Here is a 24,639-nt window from a genome sequence, read left to right on the forward strand (position 1 = left end):
CTCAGCAGCCTGGGCTTGGCTCATTGCTGCCCCCCACGTAGACAAATGTTCTGCCTAGCCTTCCAGAGACTTCTAAGCAGAGATCCCCACTGGAGAAATTGCTAGTCCTAAAATAAGTGTGGGTTTTGATGAAGTGCTCAGTTTTAAGTGCTTTCCTTACTCTACAATTTCTAGATCAAAGTCAGCTCTGTTCTCTGAGTCTGAGTTCTTACTTCTGAGCTATCTTTAGCTATTTGCTTATTTAAGAAACCATCATCTCTGCGCCCACAATCTCCCGGTATTTTATGGTGGAATTTGGAAATATGCAGAGTATTGAGAATGATTCACAGTGCTTTAAAAATCATATCACATCATTGATATACTTATAGGACCCTGCTGAGGACAGGATTCTCTGGTCTTGAATGTTGTCCCTGGTGTCCCCTGGCTTGTTAATGTGATGCCCAGTGCAGTTCAGAACTGGAGTCACTCAATCCAGGTTGACCCTCCCAGCTGCCTTCTCTCCTAATGGATTAGTGGCCTAGAACCGTTTACTCAAATGCACCAAACCTCCAGTTTCTCATTTGCAGAGAGAAGTTAAAAATGAATAAAAACACCACACCAAAGCCCCCTACAATAAAAAAAGTGCCTCATGTCCTTTTTCATATTCAGTAACTGCAGTATATTCAGCAACTGTGGCTCTGAACCACAGCATCTGCCAGAACCAGGACTGTGAGGTCCTTTTCTGGGGGTTTATTTCTTACTACCTTGAGCTTCAGAGCAGCCTGTGCTTGCTATTTGAACTTGAGTTCTTCATGGCATCTCATCTTCTGAGCCTTGAGAGGGAGACTGGCCAACAGAATCCGGGCTTTGAGGAGCAATCTCAGGCTGAGAGAACAGTGCCTCTCTTGGGTTCAGGACCTGTATTTCTCAAGATCAGTGGTTGTTTTCCTACTTGCCCTAGCAGACACGCCCATGCCCGCTAGTGAGTCCTGGGAGGGTGCTGTGTGTAAAAAGTAAAAGACCTGAATCGGCTATATTTTAAATGAGGGAATGTGCATTAAAGCAATAAGAAACCACATTTTGTGCCTAAAGTTAGAACAGTCTTAAGTCTACACTCAGTGACAACTCAGAAGCAGGACTGAAAAGGTGGCTCTGATATACAGCATCAGCAGTGGGGCCTCTGAGAGACAGGCTTGGTGTCTGCACTGTAACCATAAGCAAAAGGCTTCGTATTTTGAGCTTTCATTTCCCAAAATTGACTCCAAGTTGGAGAGAACCATATGCAACAAAGATTAGAACCAGCAGATTGTTTGATAATAAGAAAATGGTTGGGTAGATGGTGAGGCAGCCGCTCATTGAATTATTTTGTACCCATTAAAAATGATTACGAACACCATAAACACCATGGATGATGCTTCTGAATAAGTGAAATAAACAGTACCCCAAATTCTATTCCTAACAAAACTGCAGCCTCTTAAAATGTGTATATGGGTAGGATGATACCAAAATACAAAAAGTGGTAGTGATTGGGAAGAGGCAGGCATTATGGAGGATTTTTTTCTTTTGATTCCCTGACTTTCTGTATTACAGTTTTATTGCCTTACTTTAAAAAATTAAAAAAAAGAAGTGGGTGAGGAAGAGAAATTTTCAACATTGACTTTAGAGTTGATTGAGACCGCAACTTGCTCGTTCCGCAGAGCTGGGGGTGACACCCTCCTAGTGGTCTGTCCTAAGAGAAAGTATGGGTGACCATGAGCAGCTCAAATTGTGACTGTTAGGGGTTGAGGCGGTTAGCAGCATCAGGTCAAGGGAAGCATTTCTGGGACACCAAGTGCAGGTGTGTGGGCTGTGCAGCTGCTGTGCAGGTGCGGGGGCCTTCACTCTAAGGTGTAACACTGTGCTGGCCGTGGTATCGAAACCTTGCTGTTTTAGGTAAACTGTGGCAGTTCTGCTGAGAGCCAGTGAGGGCAGATAGGAAGCTCCAGCATATGGGAAGCGGCTGGTGTTAATGCTGCTGGGAAGGAGGTGGGTGAGCTGGCCTACATGTACTGGTTGGTTATAAGCCTCCATTTCTTTCCCCGACCCTGTGTCTCCATTCTAGAGTCAGATGGAGTTCAGCATCTCCTCCTTATCCATCCAAGAGCCAAGCAGCGGCACAGCCACCAGCGACCTGAGGCAGCTGTCCAAAGCTGCTCAGGGCTCTCAAAACCTCCGATCCTCCCAGGGCAGCAAGTCCTCCAGCCTGGATGCTCTGGGTCCTTCCTGGAAGGACGAGGAAGCGTCCTTCTGGAAGATCAATGCCGAGCGGTCCCGGGGGGATGGGCCCGAGGCTGAGTTCCAGTCCTTGACCCCCAGCCAGATCAAGTCCATGGAGAAAGGTGAAAAGGTCTTGCCAACCTGTTATCGGCAGGACCCTGTCCTGAAGGACAGGGAGGCCAAGGTGGAAAGGCCAGGCAATCCCCGCCAGGAGCAGCGCATCCTTCCCAGTGTCATTGCTGAGCAGGAGAGACCCCCACCCGTCCAGGCCTGCACCAGTGTGTTGAATGAAGTCACCCCTTCTGAGCCCCTGCCGAAGCTTCCCTCTCCTGAGGCCAGGCGGGAGGACGTGGACGACATGGAGGACACTCTGTTCTCAGATCCTGTACCGACACAGGTGGGTGGCCTTGCTTTGGAGGAGCACAGGCAGGCACAGATGCCTAGCTTTCTTCTTCAGCCTGCACCCTTCTCAGAAGGTTTTTGGGACCTGGAGAGCTGGGTTCTTAGCTCTGCTACTACTCAAAAATCCTGAATGATCTTGAACCTATGACTTGGTCTGTGGTTGTATCCCAGATACCCACTGCCCTTCCCCAGGTGGGTCATCATCAACCAAGGCCCGTTCTGAAACATAATAACTGTTTTATTTGTTTGTTTGTTTGTTTGTTTGGTTTTATGTGTTCCTCCTATTCTAAGTCATAGCAGGACATTTTGTCTTCTCTTTGCTGTTTCATGCAAAACAGACCTGCTGGTAAAGAAATGGCCAGTGCTGCCTCAGAGAAGTAGGACAGCATCAGAAGCCACTCAGGCTATTTGTTTTCTGGCACAGTCTCTTCTTTCATGATGCACAGGTGTGCCGGGTGAGGATCCAGTGGACCCTCAGCTCTTCTTTGCGTCCCCTGTATTCCTGGGAAGAATTTTTTTTTTAAGGACATCTAAGCCTGTCCTGCTTGTAGACATGTCTGAGAACCATTTCAGGGAGGAAATTATGGACGACGTGTGCACCTGGGTGAGCAAACAAGATTCTGTGTCCTGTCCACACTGGAGATGGACAAGGCTCAGTCACATGAATGCTACCTGGTATTTGGAACTTTCTAGAGAGATCAGAGTCTTTGCTGAGCCAGAGGGATCAGGGAAGCATGGGAAAGGGATCAACACCTCAAGGGAGGAAACGCAGGGTCTCCCCTGGCCTCCCAGGAGTGCTGTCCTGAGATGTCGGCCCTAAGATGGGGGTATCCCGTGAGTAATGAGATCTTACTTTTCAACAAGCATGTCAGCGCCACTGTGGCCTGGAAGCCTTGCTATTTTCAAAGCAGCTGCTGGGAGGTTTTGCACCCAGAGCTGTTTCTAATAAGCAATGCTGAGCATCTATTCATGTGCCTCTGGGTCATGCGTGTCATCTTCTTTGGAGAAATGTCTGTTCACATCCTTTCCCCAGTTTCATTCTGTTGTTTTTTTCTTGTCGAGCTGTGGTCGTGACCTCTGGGTGTGTCCTGGAATGGCGTTCCGGGTGTTTCCATACTGACTCTCAGTTGATCACCATTTCAGTTTCCTTCCAGAAAGGGAGCCTTCTGAGGGGAGCATCCTTCATCAGCTCCACCTCAGCTTTCTAGCCACCTCCCTCCTTCAGGCTTGCCCATCACATAAGCCAGCACTTCCCCCCTCCCCTCACTGACTCCTCTGGCCACCTTAGTCACTTCTTTTTGTTTGTATCCTCAGTCTTCCTGCCGTGGCCCCTTACGGGTCAGCTCAGCTCACTGCTGTCCCTGTCTCGTGCTCATCCTCTGCTGTTGGGTCTTCCTCCGAAGGAAGCATTTATAACAAATATATGAGAGTCTTAACTGGAAAGAGAACAGGAAAGGGTATGGAAGGAGTGGAGAGTGGGAGTGAGCACATGCCATCCTTTGGAAGAGATTTCTGAGTGCAAAGCACAGTGAAATTGTCACTGGATTTAGGAAACCGGTGGGAGATCAGAAAAAGGCAGATTTGCCTGAACTCCTTGTTTTTTCACGTGTTGACTCTGTCACTCTTAGAACGCAGCAAAACTGGGTCTGGGATAGACTTGAGAGAAGTTGCTCAGCCCATTGCCTGCCATTACCTCCACATTAGCATTTTCTGTTTGCCAGTTATGCGGAACTTTGAGGTTTTCTGGCTCAGGTGGGGCTGCTTCCGCCAGGTGAATACCTGCTTGTGTCCCATGGGAGGAAGGGCGTGGCTTAAACTGCAGGCAGCTTGCTGGCCTGTCGCAATGTTTTTGAATACTGCAGCTGGAGCAGCTTGTGCTCACAGGGACCCTTTAAATTAAACCCACATCATTTAAGTGAGCCATCCTTGATCCGAAGAAGGGCTAAGGTAAGTCACTGCAGAACCTTCCACATAATCTGAAAGAAAGCTTTACCTCCTTTCCTTATATCCCCTCAACTTTGCAAATAATTTTTGTTTTGTCTGAGTGTGTTTTACATTACAAAGACTGCCTTTGTGATTTGTTCTCTTATTCCATGATGACTAAAACAGCCCCTGGAAGGCATTTAAACATGCCTGTCATTCAGAAATGGAAAAAATACATATTCTTCCTCACCTCCCCCCATCAACCCCCCAGACAGATAGATCTATAAACTGCTCACAGGCAGACCTGCAGATGGGAGGTGGGGTGTGGGATCCTAGCAGAGTGTAGCTTGCATTGAATTTTGTCTAATTTTCTGCTTCTAAGCACCAAGGCAAATTGAGGTCAGGGAGTCTCTCAGACAGAAACAGGTTGTTTCATTTGGGTCATTTTAAATGAGATGCTGTTTTTAGATGATATGCATAACTAAAAAAAGACCTCCTTCCTTAATTTGCTGTTTTTGTGCCCTTTACAGGTCAGCTCAAGTAATGTCGTCTTGAAGACGGGATTTGATTTTCTGGACAATTGGTAAAACACGTTAGACAAAAAAAATAAGACCATGAGCCCTAAAGTGTTTTCCAAAGTGGTGCGGTGGAGGGGGATCACGAGGGCAGCATTTCCTTGGTTCCTGTGTACTTTTAGTCATTTGGGAACTGCTAAATATTGCCCTGTCCAGATTTTTCCCCTTTTGGTAAGACCAGACATACATGCTCTTTTCAGTGATTTGATAATAGAAGTTTTACATTTGGAATTTTTAAAGACTGAACTAGGAATTCAGTAAATCTTGTAGATAAAACTTCTGTTGCCAGCTCCACCTAATTTTCCTGAACCCTCCTCAGTGGAAATGTTTTCTCAACCACCACGAAAATTGGAAAAGTGATTTTATGATTTATTCCTTCCTTTTTCAAATGTATGGGGTTATCTTTATTGGGTGATGATTGGTGATATCCTCAGCAATAATGACTTTGGCATGCTGGTTGGGACCAAGGCAAGATCTGTACCCCACGAAGTCTCACCCGAGGCTCCCAGCTTCCCAGGGCTTTCCTGGCTTAAGCCAATTCCCTCAAATTATGTGCCACTTCATGTCTATTCCAGGAAACAGATGTTGGCATGTGGCAGAGTTTGTCTCTAAGCTGCCCTGATAGTTATTCAAACTTTTCCTCATTGTTTAACAAGAGTTGCATGTTTAACCATTTTGTATTAACTTTTCATTATTTTGTATCTAGATTTAGCAATTGTAAGGGCTCCCCCTTTTCTTGAGTTTGTACCAGTCTCCTTCTGGAAGTTCTTGGCTGCTTATGTAGATTGTGAAGCGGCCCCTGACCTGAGCACCTGCCAGAGCAGGACAGATGGCAGGTGTGACTGAAAAACCCGGCTCTTCTGATTAGCTGTCTTAGAACCCTCCAGTGTGAGACTGGCAGGGGTGTGGACATCCTTCATCCCAAGGACTGGTCATGCTGCATCGTGATGGACCCTCCCCCAACCCCATCCACCAGCAGAAGTGGAAGAGTTGAGTTTCTACCGTGCCCCAGCCTCACCCCCTGAAGATCCTTATGGCACAGCAATAGCATCTTCTAGAACTGGACTTCTTTGCCCACTGTGGCCCCTGGCGCTCTGGTGGTGGGGCAGGGCAGTGGGGAGGTCTGCCAGCCTTCCCTGGGAAGCCTGTGCCCAAGCGACGTCCTGAGTTCTGTGAGCCCGCAGGACTCGCATTGTGTGTGTGGGCTTCACATTGCCTCTCACTGTGTTCTCCTCACCTGAAGCCTTAATCCCTGAATCCTGCCAGTGAGCGCCTACTTTCAATATCAACGTGTCTTTTTTGAAATGCTTTTCTGTTTCATAGGCCCATAGGACCTTCTGAAATGATTTCCAGAATATTTTATCCAGAATATTTATCTCCTTGGTAACACACATGGCAACTTTTTTTTTCCCCCAGGAAAGTTCCTACTAGTGCAGGGGCTTAAGCCAACTTGTGGATCAGTTCCTGCCAATTGCCTAATGTCCCAAAACCTCATTAGGCTCCTTGGAATCCTGGACTTCACCTTCCTCCTCTGGTGACGGACTAGATCATGATAGATACAGGTTTTTTCCCGTACCATTTAAGTAGAAATGAGACATGCAGAGGAAAAGGGGTTTATGGTAGGTTGGGGAGGGTGGAAAAGGTACCTAGAAATCCCAGCTGGAATAGCCCACCCACAAGGTGTCAACCCGTAGCCCCTGAACCTCCAAGCTGGACTTACCACCTGCCTTTCAAGGGCATGGATTTTCTGAGGACCCATGCTGGAAAGCAGCATCCTTTAAAGAAAAGATGTGCAGATGTGAGCTTGTAGTCTGTGGAGTTGGTATAACAGGGAAGAAAGAGCTGCATCTGGACGGTTACCTCCCAGGTGATCTGTCTGTCTTTTTGAAAGACCATTCAGATTTCTTTCCTCTTCTCATAAATCCCAAATGTCCCTTCAGGTTCTCCTGGGAGCTGAGGGGGTGAGGGATTGTTGAAACTTCTGCCACCCTTACTACCATTTAGAGTCTAGTACTCAGTGGTGTTTAGTTGTCTCTTATTACAGTGTTTAGATTTTCATAGTGGCACCGTCTCCTGAGATTAAATGTGAAATCAGAAGTTAGGAAATCCTGCAGAGAGTCCTAGAGTCATGGTGTTTTGCTCTGCCTTTGGAAATAAAGGAATATGAGAGGGAGAAGACCTGGAGGACCTGGGCTCATGGGCCTGCATCCTGCCTGACCTGGGCATTCTCTTTCTGGAGGCAGACTCTGGGGTGGTTCCTTCCCCATCCTCCTGGGAAGCGATGTGAAAGGTGTCCAAGGCAGGGAACATTTAAATTTTAATGCTTGCTGTCTCTCCTTCCCAATCCCCCTCCCCCAATGTATCAGGATAACATTTCTAAAACCAGGAGTTTACATTTATAATTTTTAAAAAAACACACTTTTCAGCTGAAAACTTGCATGTTTTGGTTAAAGATTCCCCCCTTCTCCCTGCATCTGGGATTCAGCTCAAGGATTCAATGTCCTGCTTTGGGTGACTGTATTTTGCAAAATCACCCCCAGGAAGTCAGAAAACAAGTCTCAGTTCTTTCATCCTCTGGGTTTGGGGAGTGTCACTCACCATGGTAACATGGGGGAGCCTGCACTCCATCCCGGTGGATGTCAGAGCATCCTCCCTTTCTTTGATACACCTTTTCAAGATGATAAATTCTTATTACTTGTAACTTGGTTGTATTTTATATTAATAGCCTTTAATAAAGCCATTTAAAATATGTGGGATGTGTATTTTGAGGCCTTTACCAGAGTCAGGAAGCCTATTAAGATGCTTGCTGTTGAACACAAAAAAGAATAAAGGATTCACACAAGTTTAAGGCAGTGAAACTCCTCAGCAAGTCGACTTGGCCTGACAGGCCCAGTGCCTTGTCCCGCAGGTGAGTGGGCAGCAATGGTCCAGGCACAATGGTCCCACACAGCCCTCTGGCGACGTGGAAGCCTTGGCAAGTCTTTTCAAAGACAGAATTACTGCATCAAGTGACTGGCTCAGAAAGCTTCTCCTTGAGTCTTGTTGCAGCTGATTTTTCCGGAAGAATCCTTTTCCATTCACGACAGTATCGAAATGGTAAATTAGCAATGGTAGATGGAGAATTTTTACCTGTAATTTTCCGTTATCACATGTGCAATGGGTCCTGGCTACCTGGGACTGAAGATTTCTGGGTGAGCAAGTAATGGTACTTGCTGATTTACTGGTATATTGTGATTGTGATGAAGTTTGTGGGTCAACAAGCGTTGGATTATTACATTTAGACATTAAAAGAAGAGGCAAAATAGCTCCTAAGCAAGTAGTTTTGGTAATTTTTAGGGTAGCACAGAATGTGATAGTAACATGTCTTTTAAAGGGTCTCTCTGCAAAAAGAAGACATAGAGACATAGAGACAAAACTCACCTGGGTGTATTCAGCACCTTGCAGCCAAGGAGGGAGGTGATGACTCTGGGGAGAAGACTGTTCTCCCTTGTGACTGGGGCTGTTTCTAGCACTTTTTTTGGTCTGATCCCTTGCTCATAGACCATATTCTGATGAACTTACCAGTTTTCCAGGTGCCTTGATAACAAGAAGTGGGCACTCTAAGAAGTCAGTGTTTCTGAAACCCACCCAAACTCAGAAAATGAGTGAACAGTTCTGCATATAAGATCAACTTAAAAATCAAGAGCACCAATGCTAACTAGAAACTTAAAAGATACCAACTCATAATGGCAATCACAAACAAAGCAGCCAGGCGCATGTAAGCTTCTGTAAAGGAAGCTGTGAAAATGAAATAGATGATGTGATTATCTTGGTTGGGATAAGTTATTGTTAAAAAGATGCTAATTTTCCAAATTATTTTATAAAGTTAGTGCCACTTCCACAAAAATCACAGTTGTAACTTGAGGAATTTGACAGTTTATGAGAAATTGTAAATGGAGAAATAACGATTCTCTGAAGAATAAGGGACACTTTGCTCTATTGGTTTGGAAACATGTTGAAAGCAGGGACAAGGGTAGGATCAGATTAGTGAAATAGAATGGAGGGCTAAAGAACAAATCCATGCATTTATGGAAACTTTTTATAAAAAGCTGGCGGGGAAGGGAGGATCCTTACTATCTGGAGCGAAAACAAGATTGCTACCCAGCACTACATAGAAGATGAGCTTCAAAGGGATCAAGATCAAATTATAAAAGTAACAGTGTAAAGGCAAAGAAGGACTTCTTTAATTAAAGTTCAAATATACAAACCATAAAGCAAAACATTGACAAAATTCATACATGAAAATTTAAGAATTTTGTCCGTGAAGTACAGTACAGATAGTTGAAAGGGGGTTGGGACCTATGTCAATTCCAAAGAAGGGCAAGCATAGGACACTTCCTGAAAATGCAACAAAAAGCCACCGGCGTCCTCAAGGGAGAATTAACATGAGAGGAAAAATCCTAATTTAGGATTAAAATAATTGATAGAGAAGAAAAAATTAGCTGGATATTAACAAGTGTTGACAGAAATGGGATCATGCAGTGGTTCTCAACTGGGTGCGATTTTACCCCCTGACCCCTGGGGATATTTGGTAGTATTGGGAGACATATTTTGTCATCACAACTGAATATGCTGTTGGCATTGAGTGGTCACAGCCAGGGATACTGCCAGACATCCTGCCGTGTACAGGACAGCTCCTTACACGGAACAATCGTCTACAATGTCAACAGGAGAAGAGAGGCTGAGAAAGCCTGGAACAGAGAAAGTGCACAGTCATTGTGTCCAGAGTTATTGGATACTCTTTAGCCTAAGTAAATATGCCTATGCCCTGCAATTCCCAGTTCTCTGGGATACAGATACATGTCTTATATTCTTTTTTTTTTTTTTTTTTTAAATATTTATTTATTTATTTATACAAGCACTGGGTACAGCCAGAATGTGGGAGGGTGAGAGAATTCACCAGAGCCAGAGCGGGGAGCAGAACAGGCAGACTGATGAAGTACACTGCTGAGGGGAGCAGCGGGCGGCAGGAGAGGTCTGTGCGCCATGTGGGACCCTCACCCGGTGGCCGGGGATCGAACCGGTGTTGCAGAGGCTGCAGGCAGCTTCACAGCCCGGCGCTCAACCACTGCGCCACCAGGGAGGCCCATGTCTTATATTCTTGCACTGGCTTTTGAGGGACTGTTACAGGGCTGTTGGCTGCAGTGCTGTTTGTGGTAAGTCTATCATCGGAAGGTGATTAGAAAGAATGTAATGGACCCACCCCGTGGATTATTAGTACTTAAAAGTACACGTAGCAACACAGATGAATCTGAACAGATACATTACTCAGTGAAGAAAAAGCAAATAAAGTGGAATACAGAACACTACCTTTTGCATAAACTAAAAATACATGTACCTAAAACAAGGCATGTTTAACCAAATACTGTCTATGGGAGGAGAGGTGGTAGAAATAGAGGTCAAATGGCCTCCCTGGTGGGGCAAGGGGTTAGGTCTCACCACTATGAGGCTATCCACAGCCACTGCAGCATAAGTTCGATCCCCGGCCAGGGAAGTGACCCACATGGCGCAGCAGACCTCTCCTGTCTCACCTGCTGCTCCCCTCAGCAGTATATTTCAGTGGGGAGCCTGTTCTATTACCCACTCTGTGTTTAGTGAATCTCCTCACCCCCCATACCTCTGGCCTACACCCCAGGTCTTGTATGCATAAATATACAAAGCAAATCTTTTTTTTTTTATTTTTTAAAGAAGGGTAAAGAAGGAAATATAACAAAGATCTTGAATGGACCAATGGTGATCATGGGCCAGTAGGTGCCAGCTTGCAAAGAATTTGATCTCTCACATATCTAGGATCTGTTATTGATCTCTCCCAAGAGACAGGATATTCCCTTGCTTAGCTGGTGGGTTATGTCTGAAGTGACCTTAGGACAATGTTGATTGTTTCTTTTGTGGCTTGGTTCTGTTTAATCACAATTTGTGTGATTCTGTGACTATACATCAGCTAACATGTACCCACTCTAGTGGGTCAACTGAGACTTCTGTGACAGCAAGAAGGAGACTAAGCAGATTGGAGGAGAGTAAGGGATTAGTATCACCTAATACTCTGTTCCTTTCAGGACAAATCACACTGGCTGTGTGAGAGGGAACAAGACACTCTGAAGAGAATATGATTCCATTAATCGGTCAGTGACTTCACCACAGCAACCTGAAGTTTTTCCCAACTAAGAATTTGTCTCATGATAAAACCATGGACAGTAATATGTGGAGGAATTTAAAGAATAATCTAAAAATTTCTACCCACATTACAGATAGTGTGGAAAACATAACTTACTGCTTTAACACAATTAGGCATTGTAAAACATTTGCTTCCAATCTATTTGTGACAATATCCAGGTCTTAGTGGAAAGCATGTGTCAGTGGGACAGTGCCACCCATGTGGGAGTCTGGCAACCACATGGGCTCTGGCAATGCCCTTCATACCATGTGGTCCATTTCCTTCCTTCTACTGATTTATGCCAACCTCTGGCCCCAAGATTATAATTTTTTTCTTTGTTGTTCTTACTATGTGTGAGCCTGGTACAGGGCACTGGGCATTCAGTGTATACGATACAGACATAATTACTACCCCCATGGGGTTTATAGTCTAATGCAGGAGGCGGGATAAACATATGACCACAAACAATTTTTGACTTGCAAATTGTTAGGAGGAAACAAGACTTCTGTTTATGGCCATGATAGAATAGCCAAGACTAGACATTTGCCCTTTTGTTAGGAACAAATAGGCAATTGGAGAAAATTTATGAAACAATGATTTGGGGACTTTGGCCTTCAGCCAGTGCAGGACTGTGATCCTGAGAAAAGGGAAACAAGAAGTAAACCTTATGATTTTCCTGGTTTTCTGACTTGAGGTATTTTCTAGGCTGTGTTGCAGGAAATCTTGATGAGCTGAGGAGGAAGAATTTGGGGGAAAAAAGTGAGCTGGAAATTGCAGAAGGAAACTGTGCAGAGAAAGAGCTCCAAACTATGTATAGGATTCCCTTTGAGTATATTGGAGGCAATTTCACGACTGTAGCACAGAGAAGAGACAATACAAATGGCCTGGCAATCTTGCTGAGGTGAGGAGCATTAATTTGGAGTTGGGGAGGTCATAGGAATAGAAATGAAACAACAGAATTCCAAAGAAGAATGTTTTCAGAAGTCTGCATAGGGATTCTTTGAACTCTTTGGCTAAAGATCAATTTGTACATGTGGACTGTGAAACATTAATAGGCTGGGCCAGAACAACCTCCTAGAAAATAGCAGTTATCTAAGAGCTGTAATAAGAGAAACAATTTGCAGAGTCCACCCAAGGCCAGGAATCATTTAAGTTCCCTCTAGCTGGAATGCAGATCCTATTGAATATGTGGGGGATCCCATCAGACATCTTAGAAGAGACAAAAACTGGAAGTAGTTCTAAATCAGCCTTAGAATAAAGAGTACTCTGCATATGCCCTAAAAGAGTTTCATTTCTTAATATTTTTAAGAACTTTTAAAAAAAATTTTAAGATCTTATTTATTTATTTTTGCATAGAAGAACTGGGGTGTAAGCCAGAGGTGTGGGGAGTAGGGGGATGAGAGGATTCACCAATGACAGAGTGGGGAGCAGAGCAGGCAGATTTACTGAAATACACTGCTAAGGGGAGCAGCAGGCCAGACAGGAGAGGTCTGCTGTGCCATAGGTGGGTTAGATCCCTGGTCAGGGATCGAACTCAGGCCACTGTGATGTGCCATCACAGTAATAGTGCTGAGACTTAACCTCTAGGCCACCAGGGAGGCCCCCTAGAAAAGTTTTAAAGCAAGACGTGAAAGAATCCAATTCACAAATAGTTACCTGCCAGAATATGTCCAGTTTTCCTTATAGGAATATTACAAAATCTAGTACTAAACATAATATTCACAATATTCAGCTACCAGTCAAAAATTACTAGACAGAGATAAACTGGAAAATGTGGTTCATAAACAGGAGAAAAATCAGTCACTAAACCATCTGAGAAATGATAGCGTTTGTGGAGTTAGCTGACAGGACCTTAAAAAAGCTATTTTAAAGGGCCTCCCCTGGCGGCGCAGAAGTTGAGTGCTGGGCTGCGAAGCTGCCTGCAGCCTCTGCAGCGCCCGCCTGTTCTATCCCTGGCTGCCGGCGAGGGTCCCAACCACATGGCACGCAGGCCTCTTCTGTCTTGCCTGCTGCTCCCCTCAGCAGTGTGTTTCATCAGTCTGCTAGTTCTGTTCCCCATTCTGTCTCTGGTGAGTCCTCTCACCCTTGCGCGCATCTGGCCTGTACCCCGGTTCTTGTATGTATGTATGTATGTATAAATAAATAAATAAATAAATAAATAAATAAATAAATAAATCTTTAAAAAAAAAGATCTTAAAAAGAAAAACTAAAGAAGAAGAAATTCTGGCTCAAGTTTGCAGTATCAAGTACTGCCTGAGTCTGCCCTTCAGATTTTAGGCTTGTCAGCCCCCATAATTGTTTGGGGTTCTGTTCCCACTGTAGAACCCTGACTGATACATAAAAATTTGTTTAGCATTTGAAGATCAGTCAATGCAATACATCAAATAAACAAAATTAAAGAGAAAAGTCATTTTATCACCGCAATAGATGCAGAAAGAGTATTTGACAAAATACAACACCCATTCATGAAAAAAATTCTGTGCAGACTAGAAATAGAAAGGCACTTCCTTAACTTGACAAAGACGTCTACAAAAATCCTACAGTTAACATTATATATTTAGTCAAGAAAGACTGGATGCTTTTCTTCTAGGAAGTTGGTAAGAGTTAACTTGGTTCCAACCATTTCCATTCTGTGTGTTTCTGCTACAGTTAGAATCTGAGGATCCCGGCAGGTGGAACAGGAAAGAGGAGGGCAGGGAGGGAGAGGGGATGAGAAGGAAGAGCATGACCTAACTAGTCCAGCTGTCTTCGATCTTTCCTAAATTCACATGTCTAGGGGCAAAGCAACCTGCCAGTTCATGGCACTGCCCCCCCACCAAGGGGGTCACTCTGGTCTGTGCAGCTCCTGAATTTATCTCTACTTCAGGACAGTGTTGGAAGCAGGATCATTCCAGTAGCTGTGAGGAGACCAGTATTGTGGGGATGGTGCTGAGTTCTAGGGAGGCCATTTTAATTGCACGTACTTTGCAGTTTAATACTTGAATATTTTCCAATTGCATCAGTTCCACTCACTTTGAACTTCAGTGACTGATAAGGATGGAGTTTGTTTTATTTAACTCAGTAGGAGGTCATTTTCTTTACTTCCATTTGCCCATGATGCTTCCTTTGAGTTCCATGGGGCTTGCCCTTTGCAGACCCTGACCCCAGAAAGCTCCCCAAGCGCCTGAAAAGGAACACGAAAAAAGGAAGTTTTAAGCAGATTCTAGATGATAATGACAACTGAATTTTTTCCAACTCCTCAAAAGCTGCTCCCAGAGGAATGGATGGACCTTGTAAACTAAAAGAACAATCCTGGCAGTTAAAGTGGCATTGTCAGGCAGGGGAGAGGCCTCCAGAAACCAAACTGGTATGCTAAGCCTGAAATTCCTCTGATTTCTAAGCACATGCACTACCATTTTGTAGAGACCATACAATTTTCCAAACTCAATGCAGTCATTTCCTAAAAAAGAAAGCAATTTGCTCTGAAATATGCTTCTTTGTTCCTAACTTAAGTTCACTGAGCTGTGATTCATGGAACCTTCATGTCCTTTCTGTTCTGAGAGCAACAAAGCTGCAAAGAACTCATTTTCTCAAGCATCACCATGATTTTTCCTTGCGTATGTTTCTTTATTGTAGAGTGAAAAATCAATTTGGTCACTTTAACGTGCAATTTTAGATGCCTAGCGTTCTTGACTTTTATTTATTTTAAAGATTTATTTTATTTATTTCTGCATAGAAGAGCTGAGGTGTAGGGCAGAGGTGTGTGGGGTGGTGAGAGGATTCACCAGAGAGAGAACACATGAATCTACTGGAACACATGATGAGGGGGGCAGCGGGTGAGACAGGAGAGGTCTGCTGTGCCATGTGGATTAGCTCCCTGACCAAGGAATTGAACTTGTGCTGCAGTGCCTGCCAATAGCTTGATAATGCTGAGACTTTAACCCCTGTGCCGCCAGGGAGGTCCTTGTTTTTTTCCTAAATGAAGCTGTCATTCCCTTGTCTTCCACGTGGCCCTCGGCTCCCTGCTATTGCCATTCCCATGATGACTGCTCACTATGGCAGTGCATAACATAGGGTGGGAACTGGGTCTAAAGAATGCCACCTCAGGTAAGACAAACACCATGTCCTCCAATTGTTACTGGCACAAACACCATGTCCTCCAATCGTTGCCTCCGTGTGGGAGCTGGCAGGAGCAGTGGTGTTCTTTCAACCTGCTGCTCCACCACAAGTCTGTTGTGGCAGTTGCTCTGCAAAGCTTAGTAACTTTTTGTCAGTTGTGGCAGTTGCTCCTCAGAGACCTTTTATGTAACAGTGTACTTCCGGGATCATGGAATAGACCAATCAGTTGTGAGCTTTCAGCTGATTGGTGCTAAATGGTCCAATCAGCCACAGGATTGAAAAATGATCCAATCAGACTTTTGTTACCAGGACCCAGCCCGGTAAGTCTGTTGGGGCAGTAGCTCCTTGGAGTCCTTTTCAGTAACAGCAGTACTTCTTGGATTGTGGAATGGACCAATCAGATGTTAAATGTTTCAATCAGCCACAGGTTGGAAAAATGGTCCAATTAGCCTTGGGGCTTTCCTAGCTTTCAGTCTTCTATAATCTCCCCTCTCTGAACTTCTTAGATTTTTGAGGGTGGGGTACCCTGAAAGAGGATATAATCCAGGGTTGGAGGGTGCAGAGGAGAGACGATGCCAGCCCTAAAGAGAGGATGCCAGCCCCCGAAAGAAAGAGCCGTTGCTGCTGCCAGCCCCTGAAGAAAAGGAGAATCCATTCCTGGCCTCTGAAGAAAGCGGAAAAGAAACATCCAGAGCCGACCTCCATGGAGGGAAGAGAAGCCCAAGACCTCTGTCACAGACTGGGCCTCTGGGGCTGTCTCTGACATTGCCTGAAAGGAGCACCAAAGGCCCTGGGTGTGGTGTCACAAAGAGCTGTTGCTCCTCATAGCCCTTTTCTGTAACAGCGTACTTCTTGGATTGTGGAATGGACCAATCAGATGGTAAATGTTCCAGTCAGCCCCAGGATGGAAAAATGGGCTCACAAAGGGCTGTAAACAGTGGGTGTCTCTGACACCGCTTCTGAGGGACCAGTTGTGGCCATCACTACTGGCCAGTGCTGTCCAGCACTCCTGGTGACCAGTGGAGACCATCACTGACACTATCTGCGTGAGGTAGCAGCCACTTGTGGAACAGGTAAGTTCTTTGTTTCCCCCTGTTTGTAAAATAAACCCCACGGTTGCTGTTCCTGGGGGATGAGGTCTCTTGCAATTGTGTGCGTGGGTGAGAACCCACAGACAGTGTCCTTATTGGCACTGTCTTATTTGGCACCGTCCTTTGCTAGGCTATAGCACTTGGTTTTGGTTTTTGGCCTTTTGGCCTTTTGGAGATTTTTTCATGGCTCTCTGGCCTCAGAGCCTGGGCAGGTAGATGGCCCTTCCATCCTTCCATCTGGCCTCCTGCCTTGTTGCCTTTTTGCCTTGTCCACCCCTGGCCCATGCCTTCATAAGGGATGAAGGCCCCAGTTTAGGAGGAAAGTCACTTTCAAAATGTGCAGCAGAAGCAACAGCAGCAGCAAGAACGCCTGTGGGCACCCTCTCTCTTCTTAGCTTTCAGGCTCCTGTAATCTCCCCTCTCTGAACTTCTTTACCCTCCTCTCCAGGTTAAAATGAGTGTGTTAAAGATAAGATTTTTGAAATTTCTTGTGTATTCTACACGGTGTAGAATAGTCACCCAGTAAATATTAGTTGAATCAATATACCCCTTCATAGCATGGTTTTAGGCCTGAACATGTTCTTAAAAGAAATTTATCACAAAATATACCTACAAGAGACATTTAAAATAACATTTTAAAATCATATAATGCTTTAGACCCTAGAGAAAATATAATTATTTCAAAGCCTGGATTACACAGCCTTCAAAGCATGTTTAAAAACGTGTGCTTCTTCAAACCTCAGAAATTTTAATGTCCTAAGGGGGCTGTGGCCTGACTGTATTTAGATTCCATCTAATCCCGTCTGGGGCTGATGTGGTGGTCTAGTGGGAAGCCTCTGGGCCCCTGAGGCAGATGGGGTCAATGAGTTGGGACCCCTCCATTTCACATGCGTGTGATCTGGAGCAAGTCACCTTTCCTCCTAAAGCCTCAATCTTCTTCTCTGCACAATGAAACAAGTCAATCACACTTCAGTATGACACCTCATAATGCAGGTTTCCAAAGGTGGGTGTCAGCGCTGCTTGTCCAGTCTTTGAGGTGATGAAGGGGGTGGATAGTTCCATGGTCATTCTGCTGGGTCACGTGGGGTGTGGGTGGGGGAATCCGGTCTCCAGAAGTAGTTTTAAATCTGTGATATTTGAATTCTTAAAACTCCAAGGGGGTGCTTCAGGGACATGCAGAGACACTTGGTGACTAGTCTGACTCCTTCAAGTAAGAGCGCTCTAATTTGATTTTTTGCTACACTGAGTCTTTGCATCAGATCTTTGTTATGAAAAGGTTCCAGTGGGGGAAGAGTCATGGTTGGAAACTACTGGGCTTGTTGAGAGCTTGGGTTGCTTTTGTTTCCATGTTCTCCGTCTATAAGGAGCACTCCAGGCCCACTGAGCCAGTCTTGTTTCAGCTCATAGCTGTTCCAGATTAGAAATAGCTTTACAGGAGGTACTTGTCCTGCCATTGGATGGAGTTGTCCCATAGTAGCCAGTGGCCACGTGCAGTTACTGACATGTGGCAAGTGCTGATGTAAATGGAAAGACAGTGTCTCCTTCAAGTGTCTGGAAATGCCAGTGCTGCCTCGGTCCACTGTTTCACCTGCTGGGAACTGAGAAACCATGGTGCATCCTGTTAGCCAACAGAAACCTGAGCATTTAAATAAGATTGGCATGAAGAACTTGAGATGCTGGTTAAAGGAAAGAGTAAAAAATAGAACTCCAGGGAGACCTCCTTAAACAAAGAGACTCTCCAAAGTGCCAGGGTTAGGATCCATATGGTTTTAGAGTTAGAGTTTGAGAACAAAGGAATTTTACTTTATTGACCGAGAAGGCAAGGAGAGGCTGAAACGGGGTGGAGAAGGTTACAAACGGGCAACAAGGCAGGAGGCCATGTGGGGCAACATGGATGGAGCTGGAAGGGTGATGCTAGCTGAAATAAAAAGGAAAAAAGATAAATATTGGATGGTCTCATTTATATGTGGAATATAGAGAAATCAAACCAAAGGTCAAGAAGAGTCAAAACTAGCAAGCTGACTATAGAGCTGAGGCCTACAGCAAAGGAGAGGGAGGGAGTAGGGTGTAAGGGAGTATGGTGATGGTTCATGGGTTCTGTGGTGGTGGAAGGAATACAGGGGCGGCAACGATATAAGAAAAAAAATTAATAAAGAATGATTAATGCCCTTGATATCTCTGGCCGTCAGTCCCTGTGGGGACTCTTCTTGATGCCACCTCTAGTCTCAGCTCCAGGAATCAGGAGGGTTAGGGGGGCTGAGATCTGGCTCTGGAGTCACACAGACTGAGGCCCCTTCCCACTTGTGCAACCTGGTGGGTCACGTGACTTCTCTCAAAAGGTGATATGGGTCTCGAAGTGCAGCTGAGAGGATCGACCGAGGAGAGCTATTAATGTAATGTCTGGCACCTAGCAAACCCTCTGTGCCTGCCTGGCAGATATGAGTTCTGCGGCAGTGGGACTATGACTCAGAGAGGAAAAGGAGCAGAAGGAGGTGGCTTCCACTCCTGGTGGCTAAAAATACTTCTGCACAGTTAGTCATAGTCCCATCCCCTCCCTCAAAAAGCACCTCTCAGGCAATGCTCGTCCCTTCCAAAGGGCCTCATGCCATTTTGTGACTTCACGACCATTTGGAAGCTGCTGTGATGTGCACTTTCCGCTGGCTTCTCCCGCATACCACCTCGCTGTGCGCTCCAGCAGTGGGCTGGCGGCTCTGCTATTCTGTTTTCTGGCTCCCCAGTGCTGATCACAGAGAATGCATGTCAAGTGTCCACTCTGGCCATGCTGAAATGCCCGTCAACAATCCAGTTCCCACCCTCTGGTCCCCCTAGCCTGGCCAGCTCTCTCCCCCTCCCCTGTGCATTCCAAGTAGGTTGGCACCAGAGCTAGTGGTGAGAAGCCCTGGCAGCCTTGGGCTGTGGGTCGGGCAGGTGCCCAGGCTTGGTCCTGGCAGCTGGGACCTGTGGACGCTGCCTTCTGCTTGCCAACCCTTACACGCCAGCCCGCTCCCCTGGTAATGGCTATCCTCCAACTTTGGGCCTGCCTTGGTCAGGCAGACAGGGCTGCTCAGGGTGCTGTGGCCAGCATTTCTTCTGGAACCACTCATCTTGGATCAGCCTGTGTGTCAAATCCAGTCAGTGCTGACTCAGAGTTCTGGAGTTGATGCGGCTTTCTAGACCTGCTTGTTGGAATTGTTTCTCTCCTCTTCTTCTCACTGCCAGAACCCCAAGTTCCATATGATTCTAGCCCTAGCCATTTTGCAGAACCATTTATGAGACTGCTATTTCATGAATTTCTGGCTTTCTAGAACCAGACTACTCATAAAAATTCTCCCAAGCTCTTGGTTATCTTTCCTGCCATATGAATATTGCCAATAACCTACAGCTGAGAGTCTGGGTTCTAATTGCCTCCTTAGAAGCCAAACTTAACTTTTCTGTTGTCCATGTTCCTCATTTGTAATATGGATAAGAATAATAGTTCTATGAGGAGAAACGAGTGAAAATGTAAAGCACAGTCAATAGGGCCTGACACAGCCAACACAATAAGTTTTATTATTATTAGTGAGTAATAAATTATCATTGAAGCAGCCTGAAAACAAACTCATAGACGCCTTTCTTTCCCTTGAATTCTGTACATCTATATAGTCTATAGCATAGGTCTTGCTCACTATTCCATTAGTTTGTTATTTACCTTACCTTAAACCAGAAGCACAAGGTGTAACGCAGTCCCAGTGCCCGGTTCCTGAGGCAGCCTTCCTTCCTCAGAGCATCTGCCATCTTCCCTGAGTTGAGCTTCTGATGGTGACTCATGGAGCTATTTTTGAATTCAGTTTTAATAAAACATAATGTCTTTATGGACAAAAACCTCTGATCTCTGTGGTCTTAATAACTCGGTGATATTGTCAAACAAACTCACCTTCCTGCTACCAGTTATAAGCATCCTTTACCTGCATGTCCGCTAGACAATAAGCTCCTTTGGGCAGGGACTGTCAGTTCTTCAGACCCTGCATCCTCCCAGGAAAGTCAACATACATTCGGCCCACCTCTCTGCTGACAAGTGGTCCCTGTCTTCACTTCCTCCTTCTGCAAGACCATCCGTCCCCAGGATGGTGGTGGGCTGGCTGGGGTGGTCTGTGCTGTAATGAGACAATGGCAAAATCACTTCCAACCGGGGCTCCAGTGGAGCCTCAGGAGGGAGATCAGCTTGAGCTGGAAGTGGAGCACCAGAAAGTGAGGCATGTCCCCTAAGAAGGCCTCTAGATGGTTTGCAGATTATCCAGGGGAAGATGAGAGATTTGACAGAGGTAGTACGGTGGAAATGATTAATCGGAGAAAAAAAAAAATGTGTTTGGATTGTTCCCCCAGGCTATGGCCTGAGAAAAAGCCCTGTTTGCCTGGTGACTTCCTTGGAACCCTTGTGGCTGAGCCAAGATGAGGCCCATTGCCACTAAGCCCAGCCCTGGGAGGCAAGCCTGCTTATATCCAAGCCCTGACTGATCCTGAGCTGCCCAACCAAGGGGTTGGGACCCCACGCCTTGAATGCAACAAAGGCAGGAGGGACAGCAGAGCCCAGCTGTAGTTCTTGAGACAAGTGAGGACGAGGCTGAGGTTAAGTATAGAGACAGGGAAGTTTCCAGTCCTCCAAGGAAGGGTCACTGGACCTCAGAAAGGAGCCCTCGACTCCACCAGGCAGATGGGTGCAGTGAGGGGGAAAGAAAAAAAGAGCTGAGTTGGGAGAGCTGAGTTCAGTTCTGCTCTACAGATAATCAGCCCTTCACCCCAGGGAAGCAGAGGATGCACAGGGTTTTAACCTAACTGCAGGAGGCTTTGGAAAACCTGCAAACTCTCTAGAGGAATGCACAGATTTTTGTGTGTATGTGATCTTCTAGAAGAAAGGGTTCATGACTTTGTTTTTCAGCTCCTCAAATGATTCCTTGATCCAGAAAAATAAGAACCACTATTCAGGGTGACTGTGCTCTTTCCATCACATGCATTCTGGATGCTACACTAAGATCTCCGAGTCCTATCTGAAGATTTCTAACATTGTTTGTGTCTGGTCCTGGAGCAACAGGATTCTCAGGGGATCTGAGGGTGTGATTCTGAGGAGAAGATGTAAAGAAAGGGCCTATGGAAGGGCATTTGTGTTTCTTCCCTGCATTGTGGAAGAAAAAGCATTCTCCAAAGTACGATGTTCTTCCTGAGGAATTGGATGCAGATACTACTGTTAAAACTATTTCCTTTCATTCCTCATCCACAGGCTCTGGGGGCATTTCCTGGGCAGACATCTGGCCCCAGCTCCCATCTCATCATCCCGTTTGCTGGCTATGATCTGGGATGACTCCAGTACACCTTGGGTGGTGGCTGCTGCTGGAGCCGCAGGGCCCATTGCTAGAGGAAGAAAATGCACCTGGGGTATTTCATAGCCCCTCAAGACAACCTACCTTCTCTAGATATGCAGAAAGAGTTTTGTCAGTTTTCTAGATTAAACCTTATTTTTTCCTCCTGTCTCTAGAGCAGGGCAGAAATTCATAAAGAGAGGCAGCGTGGGGCCTGCGGAATCCAACCTCACAGACGAGATGAGGTGAACAACCAACCTTGGCAGATGTAACATTTTTCTTACTTGGGATCTCTTGCCCCACACCTTCAACCTTTTCAGGGGGAAGATCTGAGGATGTGGAGGTCCCCAAAAAGAAATTCTTGAATCTCTAGAGGTGAATGATCTGAAGTGTGAGTTCCCTGGACTTCTGGGGAGAAAGAATCCTCATTTGCAGCTTCACTATAGGCTGTTTCTCAAAACCCAGGCCAAACCAGCCCCCTGTCCCAGTCTACTGGCCCAGAGTCCTCTCCTGGACGTGTGATTCTCTTTAGATTAGGGCTACCGGACAGCTCATTTTTTGCGTACAGTTTGCTTTCCTCTGGCCAATCCTAAGACGCCCCTTTTCAAGCAGGCTTGCCAGTTTGACTATCCTTTTGGCAGGAGAGGTGAGAAGTTTGATTTTTCCACCCAAGAACCTCACTGGTAATATCCTGCCAGCTGCTGGGCAGCCTCTCCAGCCAGCTGAACTAGCTCTCCCCATAGACAGAGCAATATTTTCCCTGGACAAATGAGCAAGAAGGGCTTTTCCAACGAGGTCTCAGCTCTTAAGCTCTATGCCATAAATTACTCCCACCTCGCTAACGCTGGCTTTGCCATCTGCCTCACCCACGCGGAAAGGGATGAGGAGAAGCCAAACTTTAAAAGAAAAGAAGAGGTATTGATTCTTCCCATCCACATGGATAACATGAAATTTGGGGTGGATTTTTTCTTCTCTTTCATTGCAAAAGATCTTGAAGATGGCTTGTGTCCACATGTCTGGGGTCACCTGACTCAGGGGAGTAATCATCCCTGGCAGTCACTGAAGGTTACAGCTTGTAAGGACAGTTTTCTTAGTGACCTGGACAGAGCTGATGGTGGGCAGGGGCTTCTAAATGCCCAGTGGTGCCCATGTCCCCTCTGCTCACATATTCTTTGTATGGGAGCTCTTATTCCCTAACACATACCTGTCCAGTTCTGTGGGGGACCCTCTGATTAGCCTTCTTCCAATTTTCTGTATCCTCAACCCTCTGTGGGGTTTCCTTCCTGCCTCCTATGTGTTCTACCTCCAGTTCTCCTCCTTTTTCTCCTACTCCTCCTTCTTCTGATTTTATTGAGGTGATATTGGTTTGCAACACCATGTATGATTTAGGGGAGTAGGTTAACAACTCCTCAGATGTATGTCACCAACCCACACTCACCACCAAAGCCCCCTTTGTCTTATACCATACACCATTGTGACCCTGACTGTAAATTCCTAGGCCAGCGGGCCTCCTAGGGAAGCCTGTGTAAAAGCCCCAGGCCCTGAAACTCTCTGTGGCTCCTGCTTCTTAGCTGCTGGGCAGAGCTGAAGCAGCCCTTGTCTCTCCCCATTTTTCTTCTCTTAGGAAAACTCTGCTTCCATTCTTGAGTCTCCCATCCTGTTGTAAACTTCTCTTCACAGAACCTGACCTCTCTGGAAAAAGGAGGCTCCTGCCTGACCTCAACTCTCTCCATTATTACTCTCTCAGTCACTCATGAGCAGGGGATGCAGGCAAGGTGCCCAAGTTCTCTGTGATGTTGGTGCCAAAGAGGCTGCTCCAGGATGGGCCGAAGTGGTGTGCTGACTATTTTGAGTTGGAAGAGATTATCAGGGAGGTGGAAGATCCAAAAATGATGCTCTTTGCCTAATTATCTCCCTAAAAAAAGAAGATAAATCTCTGTGGTAGTCTAGAAGGTGATGCAAGGTCTATTTTTGATGCATATGTGATAAATGTTGTAAAATTCCTTTTCTGAAAAATTGCAATGTTCTCTTTTCTGTTTTTGCCTCCTGAAATTTTGGTCCCTTTCTAGAGATGATATAATCTCCCTGGAAGGAGAAGTTCCATTATTCTGTATATGAGCCTCTGTGCACATGTAATTAAAATTTGTCTGTTCTTGGCCCCCCGGTAGTCTAGGGGTTAAGTCTCAGCGCTATCACTACTACGACCTGAGTTTGATCCCGAGCCAGGGAGCTGATCCACATATGGCACAGCAGACGTCTCTTCTCTCGCCTGCTGCTCCCCTCAGCAGTGTATTTCAGTAGATCCACCTGTTTTGCTCCCCACCCTGTCCCTGGCGAATCCTCTCACCCCCTGTACCTCTAGCCTACACCTCAGTTCTTTTACACAATGAATGAATGAATGAATGAATGAATGAATGAAAATCAGGACAGTTTGTCCATTTTCCAACTATAGGGGCCTGGAAGGGTAGAGGAAAACTAGCATCCTCCCTGGCAGTGAGTGACCTGCCTTCCTCCTCTGTAGAGCAGGAAGGTTGACAGCGCCTACTTCAGGGTTTCTTGAGGATGAAGCCTGCCCCAAATCAGTGCCCGGCGAATGAGAGCTGCAGTGTTATGGCATCTTCAGAGGCAGAGTTGTCTGTTTCAAGCTCTTCCTTCGCTTAGTTTCTTAAACTTTGTCCTTCTACCCGCAGGGATGGTTTGTCTCTGTCCTCAGAGGACTAAATCCCAGCTCTCCATGGGGCTTCAGGGCCTCCACATGGAGGCCCCTCCTAGATTCATGCCTCAGCTCT

The 24,639-nt window shown here is 45.8% G+C and overlaps 1 protein-coding gene across 1 annotated transcript in view; it reads left to right on the forward strand.

The window, feature by feature from the left end:
• The window catches only part of CUNH1orf198 (chromosome unknown C1orf198 homolog), a 30,166-nt gene extending 21,889 nt beyond the window's left edge, over nucleotides 1-8,277 (forward strand). The window contains exons 3-4 of the mRNA XM_037510759.2: nucleotides 2,081-2,632; nucleotides 5,091-8,277. Coding sequence (XP_037366656.1) covers nucleotides 2,081-2,632; nucleotides 5,091-5,147 — 609 coding nt within the window. The 3' untranslated portion in view covers nucleotides 5,148-8,277. The remainder of the gene's footprint in view (nucleotides 1-2,080; nucleotides 2,633-5,090) is intronic.
• The last annotated feature ends 16,362 nt before the right edge of the window (nucleotides 8,278-24,639 follow it).

Source organism: Talpa occidentalis, unplaced genomic scaffold (assembly GCF_014898055.3).
Source record: "Talpa occidentalis isolate TD23 unplaced genomic scaffold, MPIMG_talOcc4v2.1 talOcc4.14, whole genome shotgun sequence".
Lineage (NCBI taxonomy): Eukaryota > Metazoa > Chordata > Mammalia > Eulipotyphla > Talpidae > Talpa > Talpa occidentalis.